Raw genomic sequence first — 20,260 nt, 5'->3', positions numbered from 1 at the left:
GACTGAAAATCTTTGTCAGTGCAACGTTTATGGGGTGAAGGTGGGTTGCAAAGCGGCTTGTTAAATGGAGTCCTATCTGAGATACATCGATTGGATGATTGTAAGGGTCTCAGCGGAGCCATCAGCTGATGTCGTCTGACACTGAGATCAGCTGATTGAGGCTCTTTGCATTAGTTCTGTCTGTCTTTGAGGTGAAAAAAGGTTGGAGGAGCCTTTACAGGGGAGGACTTATTTGACATTATATTTGATACTGCATCAATTGAGGCTCCAAGGCTAGTCGGGCTTCTTTTATCTGTCTTGGAGGGAAGTAAAGGATATATTACTGCGCTATGCTACATGGAAGGAAGAATAAAGGGTAGAAAAGACTTTTTGTCAGAGGACAAACTTCAGAATGAGGCAACTTATGTCCTGTAAACATGTGCTCATCCCTGTTCTTCTTCATAGTGTGTATCTCTACGATAACTGCTTCCATACTTTAACCTTAACGTCTGAATATCCTCAAAGATTTCTGACTGAAAAAAGATTTTGTTAACACATAACAATAATCCTGTGTTGTGGAGTGATCTGCCATCTGGCTGGTACACTATTAAAATCCTTCTGTAAACAGGCAAGCATGTGAACAATGCCACTTATACGTGATGGTAAAACCATCACATGCATAGCATGCATTGTTTTCTAGTCTGTGTTGACTCGTAGCGTGTTACCACAAAAAATAATGATTTCTTGCAACAGGCTTGTTATGTCCTTTTCAATAACGAGGCTGCAGATAGCTCAGAGCAAGTGAGAAAACTGGCCAAATCCTATTCGCCCTGGAGAATAAGAGCAAGGTATAAAGAAGCAGAGTGGATAAAAAGAGAAAAGAAAGCAAGAGAAAGGCAGGGAAAAAAAAAAAACAATGAGTAAGTAAGAAAAGAGGAATTAAATGAGCAAACCAGAAAAAGTGAGAGCCGGCTAAATAGCCCATCTGCCTGGGAGAATAAGCGAACAAGAAGGAGGCAGAGAAGAAAGAGAGAAAGACGAGAAAAAGTGAAAGAGAAGACGAGGGATGGATGTGTTAGCCAAAGCTCCTGTGAAAGTGCAGCTCGGCTGGGGAGGAATAAGGAGCTTAGGAATATATAGAGGGAATGCAGCTGCGTTCAGAGGCACAGGGAGAACAGTTAATCAGCCAAGCAGAAATGTTATCGCAGTAATTAGATTGCTCTGTATGTATTTGGAGAAGAGTGCACATATCTCAGTGGAGTTTTCAGTAAAGAAAGTAAAGGAGGGGAAAGATATGAGGCGAGTGAAAGAGAAACAAACTGAGAAGCAGACGGAGAGAGAGAGAAACAGGAGAGATGGGAAGAGGGGGGGAGGAGATTAACAGAGCCGTGATGTAACACGGTGCCTTCTTCTCCTGTTCTGGCGAAGTGGCACTGCTCAACAGTGAGACCCGTCGGAAAATATTTCAGGCTTCCAATAGACAGAATAGCACTGAGGGCAAAAAATAGACAACAAGTGCTCTTTAAAATTGGTGTGGTTTCCTTGTGGAAGTGAGGATCGGGCTACAAGTGGACTGCCGCCCAACGACGAGGTCACGTCAGGCCGCTGGAAGCTGGCTTTTGGCAGACAGCTAGGCCACCCAATCCAGGCCTCTCTGAAGAGAGTCCCACCTTTGCTCGATAATGAAAACAGCCAGCAGGCCATGAGCTTTCCCCACCGGGCATAATTCAATCTATTTATCTGACTTTCCCTCCATATGCCCTGCACAGTACACCAGCAATTTGGCCCAAATCAGCTTCCATTGATGCCGGATACAAGCGCCGATAGGACTGGGATGAATCTGTAGCTAGATCCACCCAAGTGCTAATCGTAGTTAAAACAGCTTCATTTAGAAGGCATTAATAATGTAGGGAGGAAGATACAAGTAGAGGGTATAAGCTATCTTAATATTCAGTTCTTTAAAGTACTTTAGCTGAGCATCACAGCAGAAGATAATTCAAAGATCATGGAGTGAGGAAGGGCACAGCATGTAGCAAAGGAGAATAAAAGCTCAGTAGGACTTACGGACCAAAAGCAAGCCAGTAAACTGACTCTTGCATGAGAACGTTTTGCTACTTCGCAATGTCAAAGAAACTACGGTGTCGTCAACAAGCTGTAACGCAAGAGGAGGAGGAGCCACCAAATTTCCTCTTCAAATGAGAGTAATTTAACACCTAAAGGAGAGAGGATCGAGGCAGGCAGGTATGAACGCACAGCAAGTTGCTCTCAAGGGAGCAGAAAGCATATGGAAAGCTTGTCTTAATCAACGCCTGGCCGGTCCTTCAAGCACTGATGCTTCAGTCAGACAATAAGTGATGAAGAGAGGGCGGGAAGAAGGTGCTAGGATAGAAGGAAATAGGAAAGGACTGAGAAAGGAAGGGTTGTCCAAGAAAAAGATGAAGAAGAAGAAGAAAAGAAAGAAAAAAAAGAGTGAGAAGGGATGCAAGCAAAAGTAAAAGGGAAAAGGATGAAGGGAGAGCAAACAGAGGAGATGGAGTGTAAAGTGCTGGAGTGCTGCGCCGTCCAGGGGCTGCCTGGTGAAATATGGGCGTCCCTTTAATTGTTTGCCTTCTGATATGTGGCATATTTTAGCAATTCCACATAAAATCTGTCCCCCCCAGCAATTTGTCTTTTATTTCGCTCCCCACTTCTGTCAGGGAAACCATTCATATTTAACAAGACCACTGGGCTATATGCCTCCTTTTCATACTCGGCCATTGTCTGGGCAGTACATTCAGCCAGTGCACTGACCTCTCCACTCTTTGTTGCACACATAGCTGGACTGGCCGGTGGGCCGCTGGCGATTTTTTGTTTTTATGGGCCGATGGATTTTTTTTTTTTTTAGGAAGGGTATATATAATGAAAGGTGTTGGATTGGCCAATTGGTCATGATCGACTCTGGGCTGGACCAATTACAGCCGAGGAGGCTGGATGCACCCTCCCCCTTGTTTAGCAATCACGTGATTTTCGCGCATTGCATGCCGGGAACTCGTGGCAAAACAATCCAAGTACCGCATCAAATGCAAGCGTTTGCAGTACCGCAAAACGTTCATTCTCCGGTTCCAATACCTTCTTGTTTTTTCTTTGCCGCACAAAAAAGGAATGTACAAAACAAAAGGAGAACAATGCCGGTCCGTACAAAGACAGACTCGACGAAAAGACAAAGAAAAATACGAGGAAAAAATCAAAGGAGTGAAAGGGTCAGACCCTTAGGAGCACACAGAGTGGACAAAAGACGTCAGCGTGCTGCCCAACTTTCACCACGCTCATATTTATAATTACACGGTTCTTGGAGTGAGTGCATACACTCATGAAGTTTAGTAACTTCAGGTCACTGCAACAAGCCCAGGTACAGTTTACCGACGGATGGGTGCAGGACCTTGAAATGCACCGTGTAGAAAGTAAAGACCATCGTACGTATCATAAGTTTACCAGTCTCACAAATCGTCGTCATAAATACACATTCGTTAACCGTTTATTAATATAACCTTTGAGCTCAATGTTAATTAATTAGTAGTGGAAATAATTTCTGGTAGCATTACAGAAATGTAGCAGTGACAATAATATTGTATGTTTTAATCGCACTGGACAATTAGTGATACAAAAACCCTGTTTTATCCTGTGAATAAAAGTATATGTTTTTGTCAATGTACCATAATAACAGAAGCGAAACGCAATATTGTGTCAGGACAATTCACTATTTATGCACAATAAACAAAGGAGCATAGGGCGACAATTTCTGTTCAGCGCCAGACTTCCTTGTAACCTATATCACCAATTATGTTAAGAAAAATGACGTATTAACTACTACAAAACTCTGACCTTTGTGGGAATGCTTGGAGCAGACTAACATGTGAGCTGGAGTGTTCTGAGACGTTATATTTGGTATATCCAGACCATCCGTCGGCTCTTACTTCGGAAACATGGCTTAAAAAATTTCTCTTCAACGACGTAAAAAAAAAAAAGATCTCTTTACCCGTCGGCTTCCCGTGGCTGTCATGCGACCAGCTATTGCAGTTAATAATACAACAGCTTCTTGCCATTTTTTGGGTTTCTTTTTATCGCTGTGTAACTGAGTTCAATTGAAAGCCTGCGTGCGCTAGTACCTCTTGCCACAAGTTCCCAGAATCCTTTGCGGTTTTGCCCCTGAATGACGTCACATTTTCAATCTTTATCCTGGTGGGCCGGTCTCTAGTCAAAATGCCCGGGCCGATTTTTTGTCCCAGTCCAGCCCTGGTTGCACACATCACACACACGCATGCATGGATGCACGCACACATGCAATGAGATATAAACAGATTAAGATAATGAAAGCTAGGCACATTAGCATACACGATCACAAAGCCTTTATCTTGCTTGGTTTGCATAATACTGCACTTAATCTGACTAGAATCACTGGTTTAGATGGTCAGTTCACACAAACTACAAATAAGAACTAACTATACCACTTGGTTATTTTCCTTTCATGTTTTTGGTTTAAAGTTCTGTGGATTATTTTAACAGGTAGAGTCATTTTTAAAATCATAACTGTGGATGTTGTGGTTCAAACTGAGCATCAGAATGGGGAAGAAAGGTGATTTAAGTGACTTAAATCGAAAATGTAACTCAAATAGCCACTCATTGCAACCAAGGTACGCAGAAGAGCACCTCTGAATGCATCATACCTTGTAGCAGACACGCTACAGCAGAAGAAGACCACACCAGATGCCACCCCTGCAACTGTGTGATGCTATGATGTCAACATGGACCAGAATCTCTTAGGAATGTTTCAAACGTTTAAAACTGCAAAAGCAAACAGTATGTCTTAGGTTTCAGGTTCACCATAGTAGGTAAAGAAGACAAAGTTTCTGACAGGATGATAGATTTAGATGAAAATCTACAAAAGTACTCTATTTGGCCTGATTTGGCCAGTGGTCTGAAACCTGGCTTTTACTGGCCTAGGCAACAGAAGAACACACACATACATAGATTTAAACTCATTTTGAAAAGTTCCAGATGCTTTAAACCTGGATGAAAGTGAAAAATCTGTTTTAATACTCCTGGAAACCACCTGTGAACTTTGTGAATCATAGAAATTCTTCACATTTTCCAGCTGCAGGCTTGGAAGCAAAAAAAAGGCTAGGTCACCGTGACTCCACATGAGAGCCACTGGCAGACTGAGAAAGGTTAGACTACTGGCTCCTCCGGCCCTTCACACATCCTCATACAAGAAACACTTAACCTTCTTGGTGTGCAAAGCAGAGGTCGTGCTCTGAGTGTATTTTAGTGGGAGATACACGGTAGAGGGGAATAAGGAAACCCTCAAGTAAAGAGGAATACTTGTGCGCTTGTGTGTTCTTGAATGTGTCTGTCATTAGCACATTAAATGACAGAGGAAGTCCATCCATCACACATGGCATGGCTGGAGAGGACATAACCGCCAGTGGAGGTGTAATCACTTCCTGGCGCCCGATGCTTTGAGCACATGTACATCCAGGAGTTGGTAAGATCACATGCTAATTGGTCGTGACTGTTTCCTGTGGCCTCGTTGAGACCTTTAATTGGCCGGTGAGTGATGGGCAGCTGGCTGGTGAGATGCCGCTGAGCCGTCTGGATGATACGAATGCGTCTGTGCTTCGAAAGGCCCGTCCCTCGGGGTCAATTCAAATGTCATAACTCGACGGGGACTGATGGATCGTGAAAGCGATCAACGCAAATGGAAGCCTCGTCTCACTGTCTCATTTTGTAATTACCGTGTGGCCAATATTTCTCAGGACAAATGTAGGTATTGTGTTCCTGAGCCGGATGACTCACTCAGACTTTACCAGTCGAAAGAAAGAAAAAAGAAAAATAGGGCTTCGCCCCTAATGAGAACACAGCTATTTGAAAACAGTGACAGCAACTCTATTGGCTGGCAGAACTGCAGAGAACATTATAGAGTAATTAGTTCTCTGAAGATTGCTTCTTATGTAACATAGGGTGTAACATACTAATGAACAATAATAATAAAAAAACCTTATCTGAATAAAAGAGTATACACCCGGTGGCCTCCAAACTTCCCAGGGAAAATCTGGAGGTAAACAAGTTGTTCAGAAGCCTGTAAATAAAGTAATTAATTCCTCAACTGCTCCACTGGAGCTCCTTCACGGTCAAGCTGCAAAGGAGTGAGTCGGCATCCTCGCCTCACCCCTCCCCTACCCGCCCAACACCAGAGCTGTAAATAAGAGAGGGAGAGAGAGCGGCTCTGAGCCAAAACGCTCTGGTTGGAGGCAGGTGTAGCCGGGCTATGAAAAACAAGAAACATAAAAAGCTTTTCGTGTGAGAAGAGAAGGGGAGATTTCAAGGGGAAGGCGAGTCAAGGGGAAGCGTTGTAGCGACAGAAAAAGGGAGCGAGGAGGACGGCGGGAAGGAACGGCGGAGGCGCGTCGCGACTGCCCCCTTTATCAGCTGATATATATGCATGAGGATTTCCTCATCATCTCCACTGTCAATTTCCCGTCCCTCTGATATTTGACTGACAGCTCGCATCAACACCAATAAACCTGCGCATCATTTCAGGAAAAGCTGCCCATCGTGCTGAATGGAGGGGAGAAATGGAGGGAAAAAAGTTAATTTGTTTTCCCGCCAGCTGCCGACAGTGATAGCGTCCGCGTCTGTTTGCTTCCATGGCAAAGTTGTAAATTAGAATTGTGCCTCAGTACCAAGTACAGGAAGCTGCTTCTGCTGCGAGAAAGCTCATTTCCAACAACGGTAAAAAGTACTTGGCAGCTTTTTATATGTAGGGCGACCGGAGACTTACCGGAAGCAAATTGAGCACAATTCTGAATTATGACAAGAAAAATGAAATAGCTGTCATTTTAGGACTGCTTTTTCCTCTATGGAGGGTGATTCACTGGTTGTTGTTAGCAGTATTTTAATGTAATAGCGTGTAGCTTTAAGAACCATGCTGGTATTTATATCTGGGACCGAGTATAATAAATTTGGACATTTGTCACCATAAGAACACACACAAAAAACAAAATGACGAGGCCAACATATCCAAATACTAATGCCACACACACACACACACACACACACACACACACACACACACACACACACACACACACACACACACACACACACACACACACACACACACACACACACACACAGTAAATTCCAGGTTGTTCTACTCACCACTCACAACTAAAGCTCAAAGCAAATAAAAGGACTGATTTTCTTTCCTTCACTGCAGCTTTGAATTAATCACAGTGCACAACTTGCATCAGGTAAAATTGCAAAAGATTTGCATGTACCTCCCTTACATAAACGTACCATTACCAGAAATGCAAATATTCGAAACCCATATCAAAATTCTCCTGCCTAGTAAAAATCCATAAGTCCCTGGTAAATTTCCAAACAGTTTTAATCAGAGCAGTTGGGCTTTTGATTAAGTCACAGCACAATAACAGCTGCGTTATGTGTGCGTCGCATAGCCCCTCACAACCTATGCAAAGCATTTGATTTAGCAGCTTATGCTATGCCACTGGAAATGTTATGCTTGACTAGATAAACAATCTATTAAATGATTCCATCAGAATCTTCCTGACAGATCTCAAAGATGCTTTCAAAAGGTTTTCCGTCAGAGATTTTGGTCATTACACAGTTGCTGCAGATTTGTGGTTGCACATCCACCATGTTCCTGGCCTGTGATCTGAGATCTGGTGACTGCCGAAGCCATTTGTGACCACACCGCCATGTTCAAGAAACCAGTTTGAGACGATTTGGTGAGCCTGTGTGAACTGGAGTTTCCCATTCTTAGCTGACAAGAGTGACATTCAGTGCGGTCTTCTGCTGCTGTAGCCCACCTGTTTCAAGGTCGGATGCAAAGACGCTCTTCTGCATACTTTGATTGTAACAAATGGTAAATTGAAATATGGTCGCCTTCATATCAGCCTGAAGCTGTCTAGCTGTGAGTGACACCTGGTGTAGTCGTTGCACGTGTTGTGCATCCAGAAATGTGGAGATGCTCTTCTGCATACCTTGGCTTTAATAAATGGTTATTTGAGGTACTATCCTCTTTCCAGCATCTGCATTTCACCTATCAAAACAGTACGCTTGTTCTCTGGCCTCTGGTAAAGAAACATAAGGGGATGCTATTCACCAGGTGACCTAAGAGTATCCTGCCTCCTTTGAAATCTTCATGGTCATAAAATAAAAACTATTGATTATTATAAATAATTCAGAATTATTTACTCACTTTTAAGACCCATGTGGAACACACTCCAGAAATCTGAGTGCTTTCTTGATGGTAATGCTATTTATACATATGCTTCCTCCTCCACCTTGAATATTCTTTATTCCATTTACTACAGGGTGCTGCATTTTATTACCAACCACTGTATCTTATATAAAAATTTGAGATGGTCCTCTTAAACAAACATAAGGGAGCAGTGCTGCTTGATGTTTGTTTATTAAAAATTACCCAATTACCTCTGCTGCCTTGTTAAGATTTAAATGTAGTACTTACAATGCCGAGTCACAGGAAGTTCTAACACTAGCTGCACCTCTTATTTACTCTACAACTGGGTTCAGATACTTTGCTGCATACAAATAGGATTAAATACAAAAGTTTGAAAACTACATTCTCTTATTTTATTTGAGGATTTTATGCATGAGCATCACTCCTGAATAAGATTTTCCTAAATTTCAAAATGTCCATTCTCATGTTATCTTTGCAAAGGTCTCCTTTAAAAACAGGACACCCTGATTTCAATGAGATTACCTGTTTAAATAAAGGATTTAATAATAATGCGAGCCCTCAGCTATGCACGGTTGCACTCTCTCATTTTAATTCAGCCAACCTTTGCTCAAAGTATACAGCAGGGAGAATATACTCTGCAAGGCTTTACATTCCCTAGGAACGTGTATTTAAGGCAGCCCTGATTAGTAAGCGATAGCTGCGAGTTCCACGCCTGTCAAGTGTGCAAAGAAAGTGATTTGTGGTTTTGCATACATTATTTATGGAAAGATAAAGAGATGAATAGAGGGAGTGATAATGCTTATCCACAAGAGATATCCTGTGTGCAAAATATATGGCCTTACGCATATTTTACAAAAGGGAATACTAACATTAATAAATACTGTCTTGCAGACTCCTTTCTGTATCAGCGCAGCTAGCAGCCCTTAAATGCCAGATGAGATGCTGGATCAAAGAAATCCACCTGCAGTGCATTAACCCAACGGTGGGATTAGGTAATGCACCTCCGATTTACCCCATCACAGCTTAGAGTCACTGCTGTGAGGCACCCACACAAACATGTCAGAGGGATTTTGATATGCCTACCAACACGGCTGACAAGTACAGCCTATTCAAGATTCCTTTCCCTTCCTGCTGATCTTAAGGTCACTTGGTGTTTAAAGTCACTGCGGCACTGTTGTGGCCTGTTTCAGTGCTCCACATTACTATTATTTCGCACCGATGGTCGGCCTTACTTTCCTGGTTTCTTTCAAATAAACAGATGGGCAGTGACAACCATTCATACCAGAGCAGGAACAGAAAAAAATAACAGTCCACAGAAACCTCAGAGTAAAGGAATAACACGCCCTGCCTCTGTTTAACTGGCAGGAGGTTTCTTGGACTAGTCATTAGCACACTTGATAATAGAAAATTAGAAACTCGAGTGAATCCATCGAGGACTCTGAAGCTAATTTTATCCAGTGTTGCTTAGTTAAATCAATAGTTCACTCAAGGACAGAGAGAAATGAACTGGGAAAGAGATACTCAACCATAGAAAGCTAAGTGAAGCAAAACAGAACAAAGAAAGGACATTTGAGGACAATCTGAGGAGAAAAGGCTCATCGGGAAACTAAAATTGGAAGAGCAAAGGCTCGAGGAACAAGGAGGAGGAAGACAGGCGCACTTATAAGAGCAGTAATCCATCAGAAATCATCAAGCGTCGAGCTCCTTCAGTTTGACACCGAGACTTTGGTTTTGCAGAGCACAGCCCACCAGTGACTACCTTTTCCACCCCGCACATTCTGCTGCTCCGCGATAGGATGAGAGCGGAACGGACGGAGCTAATTGGCTTGCGTCACTGTCGGATTTCTTCTGCGCCGCAAACAGAGGAGCGGGGGAGAGGATATACTGTACGATGCCGTACGTGGGATTTGTAAACAGCAGATCAGAAGCGTCGACTTTCATGTCCCTTAAATGGGTTGAGGGGTGTTTGCGTGCGGTGGCGGCAGGAGACGTGCTGATAGCGACAGCTCCACATTGATCCTGACTGAGTGACTGACGGGACACGAAACAGACGGCGTGTGTCAGTGCCCGGCAGGGCCGGCAGCGGAGTTGAGCAATGACACACCCGGTGACTGGTGTGATGAACGCTCAAGCTGATGGAGTTGCATGAATCTGTGTATAAACACAAATCCACATTTCAGTGCAGACCGAATGTCACTTGGGAGTGAAACGGGGAGCGTTGCACACAACCCTGACCTCCTGATTAAGTCGTGCTGGATAAAACCATAACATGTCTAATCCTTCATGAAAACAAGACCGGGTCTGAGCTCAAGCAGTTCAAGCTGTACACACAAGAACAAACGCCCTCAGCAACTTTCCAAGGCTGAGAAACTTGTAAAAATATCACTTTGGGGAATGGTGAGGAGGGAGCTCTAGCTTTTACTTCGAGATAAAAATAATATTGTAGGCAAAGGTTTTATTACAGTCCAAAAGTGGAAGATAAATATCCTTTTTCTGATAAGGACATCTGAAACTCCTGACCAGGCTAACCTGTCTTGTTCTGCAGATATGGCGGCGACGTTGAGAGAAAACATAAGAGCAGCCTAGTGTTAGTCTTTCCGCGGTCTGTCAGCAGCACGGCCCCCGAGGCTAAGTCCTGGGCAAAGACTTCACTGCCGTCTGCTGAATACAGACAAGACGAGCAGTCAAGCGCTACTGAGGAAGGTCTGAAGGGCACTGCCATTTGTCTTGGCTTATTTAGCAATCAGGGAGACAAGACGCGAATGGGGCTTTGTGAGCACGGTGATGAAAAAGAGGAGAAACCGCATCCGAGCCCAGAACATCTTTAACCTTAAGACGGTGTGTCTTTTTTGACACTTTGTTTAATTCGATGGGAGTTCTGTTTTAACCCCCCCACCCATCAAAAAAACTGGCAAACGTCCAAATCAGTTTGGACTATTTGACAGTGAAACAGAAATCAGGAAGCAATTTCATTACAAAGTCGATTTCACAGCAGTCCCTGAGATTCAAATCAAATCACAACCGGCTTGTAGAGCGGGCCCGGCTTACTGTACGCACAAAAAAGACTCACTGTGGCGACTATAATGCTCAAATAATTACTAAAATACCTGCATAATTGTTCTGTTTGTATGCTATTGCACAGTTAGAGACCTTGCATGGGCCATGCACTTCTAATATGCAATAAGTGTATGAGAATAAAGTTAGAAATTAAATTAACCAATAGCATAATTGGTATTTCCCCCCAGATTTACTCTAAATATCACAATAATACCTTGAATATCTCTCACCATGACAGCTATAAAGAGAAAATCGGATATTCTGACCACCGTATGCTAAATCGTGACTATTTTTTGTAAAATAATGGTACAAAATATGTGCTCCACCAATTTCACAGCAATTGGTGGAAATATATACATGCAGGTGCTTAATAGATTCCCCTGCCAATCTGACTTAACGGAGTCACTATTTTACAACTCCCTACGGTGGTGCTTATCAAATGAATGAGTCTACAGTAAAATGAATGGAAATTAATGAACCTTTAGGGGGGAAAAAAGAGAAATTCACAGGGGGATTGGCAAACAGAGGAGGGAAATAAATCAGCGCCTACTTAAATGAATAACTGGACTATTAAATTTGAATAATAATACACACACACACACACACACACTCAAAGCACAATGACGTGAATGAATCCATAATTACAGTTTTACACCTTTTTAGGTGCATTTCTATCTAAGTTACACTAATTTTGATATCATGCGTTATCGTGGGTAACATATCATGACAGTATTATGTGGTGAGTTAAGGAGCATTCCCACTGTGTCGCGCTCAGTGACTCGATTAATGTGCTGAACTGTTACATTGAAAGCATCTCTAGGAAACAATTCTTACAAAAAACGAATTTTAAGCCCTCTTTAAAACCTGAAACTCGAAATAAAATTCAATTTTTTGGAAAATGGAGTGTTTATTTAACTTTTTTGACAAATTAAACAAAAAAAAACCAATATTAATTTGAATATTTTAGTTTTAATTGGTATCATATTTGCTACATCTGGCATCTTTGGTAATCGACTGCTAAAAATTGATTGTGCATCTTATTTTGGTTCTTCATGGTGGAAAAATAAACCACACTGATGATGTCGACGTCTCAAAAACACACAAAAACTGTATGTATCAAATGATACACTAGGTGTTAATGGGTTAAACAGGAAAGGCTGCTGCTTGGCTGGCCAATTTACCATCGTGTGCATTTCGATTCAATAAAGACTACATGGATTTTTCCAAAAGGATATTCACCGTTTTATCAAATGATGTAATTAATTTTTTTTTACCTTAAACAGACACGTTTCTTAAGGCAAACTGCTGCACTCATGTAAAATAACAACATCTAGGCTTTTAAATGCAAGGCCATGAAACAATACAATGAGGATCATGTATGAATTTAGAAAAAATAAATGTTCCCACAACAAATATGTGATTTCCAGAGGTCACCGTATATCCAGCTGTTTGCTACCCAATGCCAAAAACAACTTGCTCTTCAAACAATGCAGCAGCTAAATTAAATATTTACGGCCACTGGAAGGACGGGGCCGGCTTCCAGCATTTGTCGTGCTAGCTGTTGTTGTGCACACTTTCATTGCTGTGGTAAATTGAGGTCATATGTTTATAATTTGCCCTTTTCCTAATGCTGCCATTGGAGTAAAATAACATTTGAGAGCTGCAATCAGATTGAACAGTGCAATACTCCAGCTAATTAAGTCATATTTCAAGTTCAATAACAATCAAGCTGGACGGATAAAGGCCAGGGAGAGCGCGAGAGAGAGGGGCGAGTGTGCGGCGCGACAATCTGGAAGCTTTTACAATAGTCAGGCTATTGTTGAGGTAGAAGAGGAGTCCAAGTCTGTGCAAGAGACCAGCAGCAGGCTGGTTTTGATTGTTTCCGACTACTGTGTTAAATTAAGAGGGGGGAAAAAAGAGCGTGGACATAGTGAGATGTGCGAGCCCAATGACAGATGCATTTTACTGATACACCTGAACTTGAACTGTGAGAAATAAAAATAAGTGAAAATTGGCAAGTAAAGGCAAAGAGACAAGGAGAGTATACACAAGGCAGGAAGAGAGAAGCGAGGATCCAAATGCAGAAGTACAAACAGAAAAACGAGGAGTCCTTGTGCAGCACATGTGTAGAGCTTCATATAAACACAATGTGTGTGGCGCAGAATAGGAAACAAAACTGTCTTTCCTGGGTAAATCCAGCTCTAGGCGAAGTGGATTTCAGCTTTACACTCAACTACAAGCTGACATGTGCTCTTGCATGTACCTCCTCCAAGTGTGTCCTTCATCTTGCCCTTCCCAGCCCCGGCTCGACTCTCCCCTACCGGGCTCAACGTGTGAACATCTCCTCCATTACTGCCCTTGACACTGTGGCCGATTGGATTCTTATCTGCCATCTGTAGGCCAACGCTCAGCTCGCGCTATCTCTCGTCACAGCCTAATTGAATCTCAAGTGTTGGAAGTGTAGTGATACACTGACCACACCGTGTCACTGCCAATAGATAAGGATTGCAGCTGGTGGGATTGGACCACCGCAAATCACGATGGGGACATGTTGATAAGGGGGGTGACGAGCGGTTTGGGTCACTACTGTGCAACTTTGCTTGGATTGAGAAATAATGGATACCCTCCATTACTGAGAAGGTTGTGTTCACATCCAATATCCAAGATCCCGTAATCCTGCTGTGCTCGCAGAGGTAATTTGTTGAAACTTAACCAAGAAAAGTAAGACATAGTGCTGCTTCTGTCCATCGATTCTTCTGTTTACAGGAGGGATGCACCTGATGTCTGTTTCCCTCACAGCTACAAAATGCACATCTGGTTTTAACCAGCAGGCAAACCTAAAAATAAAAGACTAGTAGAAAATAATACAGATGAAAATCAGCTCAATTTAAAGAGAACAATATAAGTAATGATGCTTTCAGACGATGCTATAGCTTGAGCTTTAGGAGTAGTTATCTGGTTTGTTCTAGCTGTTAATTTTCTTTTAAATTAGAAAATATTTGATTTAAAAAAAATCAAAGCAAAGCCTTTTAAATGGTTTTGTTTCAGCTAAAGCTGTAATGATAATACTATTATTATAGAGTTAGGCTAATGCTAACTGGTGATCACTGAACATTTTCCCTCCTCATCTTTTTTTTTTTTTCCAGTAATTTTGCATTTTGCTAGGGTCAGTGTCCCTCCTGGTACCATGAGCTGATGCATAGGACCCTGCAGAGGTTGCACAGATAGTCCAACTCCTCCAGCATGGCACATCAATATGTGCCATTGTCAGAAGGTTTGCTCTGTCTCCCAGCACAGTCTGTAAGCGCTGGAAAGGGCCGCAAAAGGCCCATCAGCAGGACTAGTATCTGCTTCTTTTTGCAAGGAGGAACAGGACGAGCACTGCCAGAGCTACAAAATGACCTCCAGCAGGATGCTCGTGTGAATTTTTCTGACCAAACAATCAGAAACAGACTTCATGAGATTGGCCTGACGTCCTCTAGTCGTCCCTTTGCTCGCTGTCCAGCACCGTGGGGCCTGATTCGAATTTTCCATAGAATACCAGAATAGGCAGGTCACTGACTGACACCCTGTGCTTTTCACAGATGAGTGCTGGTTCACCCTGAACACATGTGACAGACGTGAAAGCTGCCCGTAAGAATAAGTGATGGTCTGGGGAGATACAGACCTGTATAGACGTCAACTGATCATCTCTGGGACATGTTTGTGTCCATCCGACACCATTAGAGTCTACCAGGAGCTCTGAGATCCCCCAGTACACTATCTGCCGTGTCATTAGGACCATGCCCCTTGTCAGGCACGCATACAAGCACGCGGAGGCCATACAAACTACTGAGCACCATTTTGAGTTGCTGCAAAGAAATTGCAATGAAACTTAGTCTGCTGCATCATCTTTTCACTTTGAGTTTTGCCGTGTCTTTGAATTCAGCCCACTGTAGGTTGATAGTTTTCATTGCCATCAAACAATGTGGCATCCTTTCACTCCTGACACATTACCTAATCCATCAGCGCAGATACCCAGCATGACTTCGTTTCATTGAGATCCGATATGTTTTCAAAGTGTTCCTTTAATTTTTTGAACAGTGTATATACAAAAGGCAGCACATTCCCCAATTTGATTGCAATGGGTTAATAAAATAAAAATGAAAAATTAATATGTCTCTGTTTAATTACTTAGAAATGTAATTAAACTTGGAAAACCAGAATAAAAGCATATTACACTGGCTCGGTTTGTGCTTCTAGGATCCATTAATGTTCCCATCAGTCGTTTATAGGACACTTATTACCACCGTGCCAATTAACATGCTTCACTCCTGCCAGGACACGCATGAAGAGATAAAGCTAATGTCAGCACCTTATTTGACTCTGGAACTGTAATTGCAGAAATACAAAATGTTTCGTTTAAAAGTGTCAGCTATTGCCTCAAGTGGAAAGAAGTTAATTTGTGAGTGCTATTCAATCCATCTGCAGTCAGCCAGCGACCAGCAACAGGGCTCATGTACATATTTAACTAATGTTTACATCTTCATTAGGTTCTATTTGTCAGAAAGTCCATGTCAAGTCATTTTTGTTGATGACGGGAGCTTTCAACTGGGGAAGCCAACAAGTTACAAACTAGTTAAACATCAATTCGGGATGTTAAGTATTCGGACCTGAAGATCTCCTTACCTTAAGATGCCAAATCCTTTCTTTTTGGTCTTCTTCTCTGTGTCCTCCACAGAATCCAGTGACTTCTTCCTCCCTTTGGTCTTCTTCTCCTTCTTCTTCCTTTCATCCTTCTTCTTCTTCTTCTTTCCATCGTCTGCATCCAGATCCTGGCGAGACGAGCTGCTGGCGGGCGTTTCGTGACCGGAGCTGTGCTCTGACATGTCGTCGTCTGATGAGGGAAAACAATTCCCACGGATAGGATAGGTTGGATGGAAGAGGTCAGAGTAGATGCACAGACAACAATGGAATATGTACTCATAGATATAGCTCCGAGCATTACAGGCAGCCTTTGTTCTTATGCAAGCCCCTCAGGTGTAGCAAGATACCAGGAACACAGATTTGAGGGTTTTTTGGGTTTTTTTTTAGTTTTATCTTTTGCAGCGTTGACTGTGTGCCTAAAAAAACCCCTCAAATCGTAACTTTTGTCCACACTCCAGGATTTAATTTCCTCATATGTTAATCGCACACATCCCTCATCCCACACGTATGTGTGGTCACAATTTAGAGCATTAAAAATATGCTGCTGTAAGACATAAAGTTGTTCTTTCCAAATTGCTGAGTGGATAAAATCATGTAGCATTTCATTAAGGTACTTAGGCTAAGCACTGTACCTTGGCAGGCCTCTGGCTCTTTTTTGAGTGCCAGTGTGTTATAAAGCTTAAAGGATGTGCACTGGCAGCGTAGCCTCTCATTTAAATGGGTACAGTGTCTAGGAAGGAATCCCAGTCGTGCATTAAAAGGGAACATTCCTTACAGTGGGCAGTTTTGTTGTGTCTGCTTCTTGTTTTTCGAAAAGATTTTTGGTAGTAGCAGTTCAACATGTCTGCTTTTCTCCTGGGGTCTTACCGTCTTCAGAAGGTCCGTCATACGACTTGTCAATGGCGATGCGGAAACTCTGGTTGCATCCCCGCCCCCGGACCATGTGCGGCCGTGGGCGATGAAAGGGCACGTGGTCTTGGATGTGACTCTGCTTCGCCTCAGACATGGCCGTCTGCAGGCTCTCCAGGGAGCTGGACTTCATGAGGCCCAGGGTGGGGCCGAGTGCTCCTCCATCTGAAGGCTCTGCGAGACAGAAAGACACTCCGCCATGACTAATTCATCCCAAAGCTAACTTCAACATTTTCCACTATTCCAGCACATAAAACAGAGGAGGAAATCCAATGAAGAGTATGAAAGAAGCCTGGCTGATGGATGGAGGATGGAGGTTTGCTTAAATTTAGAGACACAGCCACTGCTAAATTGACACAAAGACTTTATTCAGATCACAAGCTTTTAGGATAAGCTAACCCACCGCTTGCAAAACATTAAACTTGAACCCATCTCCTCAAATAATATTTCCTTATTTAAAGAGCATCTGCATTAAACTTTTTAAACTCTCAGAGCTGGCTACAATTTAATTTGCCTTCAGTGTATGTAAGAATTGGTGCGGGGGCTGGGACTGCAAATTCCAGGATTTAGACGGTAATTTATCCATTAGTGTTGTTGCTTCTACAGGCAGAGTTATCATTTAGGTAATACAGAAATGGGTCTTTTGTAAGAGTTGACACTTAATTAGCTCATTATCTATGAATCACCAGGAAACATAATCAAGCTAAGTTTGCTATTATTACACTAAAATCACTGATTATTGAACTAACAAAAACAGTAACCTTATGGTTCCTCCATATACAGTACAGTAACTACTTACTACTTAACATTACTTAACACTTACTTCCAGAAAAATGCCTTTATGGGGTATGCTTTAGGCTTTTTATGTATATCAGAGACTAAATGTAAATCCTGGAGAACATTCAAATCAACTAACACATAATAAAACTTCATTGTATGGCATGAAAGTTGGGAAATATGTAATGAAACTCAGAATGTATAGACTTAAACTAACAATACATAGAAAGAAAATATCCATCTTTTAAGAAAGATGGATGGATCGAAGGAATGCTAGGAATGGTAATTTGCGGAATTAAATTTTAATAGCTGGAATAAAAGTCTTAATTTATAGCATAAAAATCAGAACGAAAGCCGGAATATATAATAGATTGACTGTGCAGGGTGCACCCTGCCTCCTACTCAATGTCAGCTGGGATAGACTCCAGCCCAGCGCGACTAACTAAGAAAAGTAGTTGGGAAAACAGATTGATTGAAGGAATGACACGGCAGCAATGGCGACTGATAGAATAGAGCCAGAATACATCAAATGAAAGATGAAAAATGTGGACTAAAATTTAAATTCATGGCATTAAAGTCATTATTTATGGAAGGAAGAAAAATCCTGCTCTTACAAACATTTTAAAGTCCAAATTGCATCACCTTAAAGATCATCCTCCTAAAACTTTCTCACATTATTATGCATAACCGTACATACACATGCATAAACTTGTCTGGAAACTATGCCTACCTCAAGGCCTGAAAATGTAAAAATCTCACATATACACGTGGATCAATCAGTATCAGCTCTCACACATTTTTCTGTTGACGTATAAGAGCTTTTTGGAATGAAGCTGAGAACGGTTAAAGAGAGAAATATGAAGTCTTGTATATGAAATGTAGAGTGAAAGGTAAAGGAAGAGGAGAGCGTGAAAAACAGGCTTGACAGAAATGGGGAGAAAGTCGGAGTCCCCTATGAGCGACATAAAAGAAGGGGAGAAGAAACGATGAATGAGGTGAAACGGTACAGGCGCAGGTGAGGAGCGGTACTATGGGAACTGACAGGCTCATGCATAAGCAAGAGACAGGGGGGAATAAATGAACTGCCATCATACTGTACTCGGGGTATGGCCTCCAACTCGAGAGGAAGAAAGGGCTAGATGGAGGAGCAGGAGTGCAATGAAGGCCACAGCTGATTCAGCAAGGGGATCGGAGAGCAGGCGGGGGAGGAGGAGGTGGTAGCGGGGAAATGCTGAAGATTTGAGGAAACACAGAGCTGTAAGGAAAAGAAGAAAAGAGTAAATGTCACTGAGAATAAAGTCAAAGACGCTTGTGACATTCAGGCTGTGGCAGGAAACTGCGGGACAGATGACCGAGAAGACTGCTGAAAAGACGCCTGCTTCCAACCCCTAAAAGCAACTAACCCACCCAGGTGATGTATCACAATAGAGCAGTGACTCTTCAAAGAAGTTACAGGCAGGTTGCAAGCAGCGTTTTCACTTTCTGAAACTCTTCTGTAGGGATGACTTCCTCGCATCATGGCACTCACTGCTTAAGACGTATTTTTTGTCATTTCAGAGGCTTCAAAGCTTCCAAGCAGAGCGGGAGGGGGTGGGAGGGTGGGGGGTGTTGGGAGTGAAACTGAAGCGGCGATGGAGTCGAAGGAGGAGGAAAAAAGTAAGCAGAGAGTTGCTGCCTTTTAAGTCCTAAATTGACTTTCTGAGAGGAAGTGGGATTTATGGGGAATAAGGGGAATAAGGGGTTATAAATAGAGAGGTGGGGGGGTAGGGGGGGGCGCTCAGGAATAAAACGCTCAATTTGAGAGGCAGGATTTGTGTCACAAATGTAATTACGGCTGTCCAGCTTGCAGCCTGATAGAATTAAGCTCCTTGCCAGTGCACTGCCGCCGCACTATGCAGGGAAACTGTGTGTCTGAGCGTGTGGGCGGGTGTGTATTTACCACTAAATGAGAGAATTTTGTTCCAACCCTTAAATAAAAGAAGAAGAAGAAAGTCATGATACTGACTATGTGAGATAGCGGCGAGCGTGTCCTTGACCGCCACAGATGAAATGAGCACAATTTCTTTTTTTGTGTGCATGCGTGGGGCTGCGAGTTGCACTCATTCCATGCATGTCAGGCTGTTGAGGCTGGAGGTAAATGAATAATGAGGGTTTAATAGGATGGATGAGCGGGGGAGAGGTGGCTATCATCGCCAGCTCGATCCAATGGAGGGTGAAATCAGCGTTTATCACATATCGCTGCCCGCTGTGCCAGCAGATGCTCTCACGGATCCGTTCGCATCATGTCAGCCTGATTGCCACTGATTCAAGCTGGTGCACACATTTGACAAACAGCCTAACAGCCAAAAAAAAGGAGGAAAAAAAAAAAAAAAAAAAAAAGGGCCAGGATGACAGTCAGTGCCCTTCACAGCTGCAGCACCCCTCCGCCCAAGATCAAGAGGTAATGTCACGTCTTCGCTTGGCATCACTTTTCGCTCACTTTGTCAGCGAGCAGCAAACTTCTGGTTTTTCTTCACGATGAACTTTCTCGGCAGAGATGATGTTTAATGAAGGGTGGGATCATCAGTGCAGAGGATGAGTAATCATCAT

At 42.7% G+C, this 20,260-nt stretch overlaps 1 protein-coding gene across 4 annotated transcripts in view; it reads right to left on the bottom strand.

The window, feature by feature from the left end:
• The window catches only part of pard3ba (par-3 family cell polarity regulator beta a), a 208,927-nt gene that overhangs the window by 68,133 nt on the left and 120,534 nt on the right, over positions 1 to 20,260 (bottom strand). For all 4 annotated transcript variants that reach the window (XR_014909557.1, XR_014909558.1, XM_085397617.1 and 1 more), the window contains exons 18-19: positions 16,853 to 17,068; positions 15,968 to 16,175 (exon numbers count right to left, since the gene is read on the bottom strand). Coding sequence is in view for 2 of the 4 variants with exons in the window: in XM_085397617.1 (XP_085253743.1) it covers positions 15,968 to 16,175; positions 16,853 to 17,068 (424 nt within the window). In the remaining 2 variants the exon portion in view is untranslated. The remainder of the gene's footprint in view (positions 1 to 15,967; positions 16,176 to 16,852; positions 17,069 to 20,260) is intronic.

This window comes from Rhamphochromis longiceps, linkage group LG23 (genome assembly GCF_057381845.1).
Source record: "Rhamphochromis longiceps isolate RC_006_pf linkage group LG23, R_longiceps_female_GT1.1, whole genome shotgun sequence".
Lineage (NCBI taxonomy): Eukaryota > Metazoa > Chordata > Actinopteri > Cichliformes > Cichlidae > Rhamphochromis > Rhamphochromis longiceps.
This window is presented reverse-complemented; position numbering and strand designations above follow the sequence as displayed.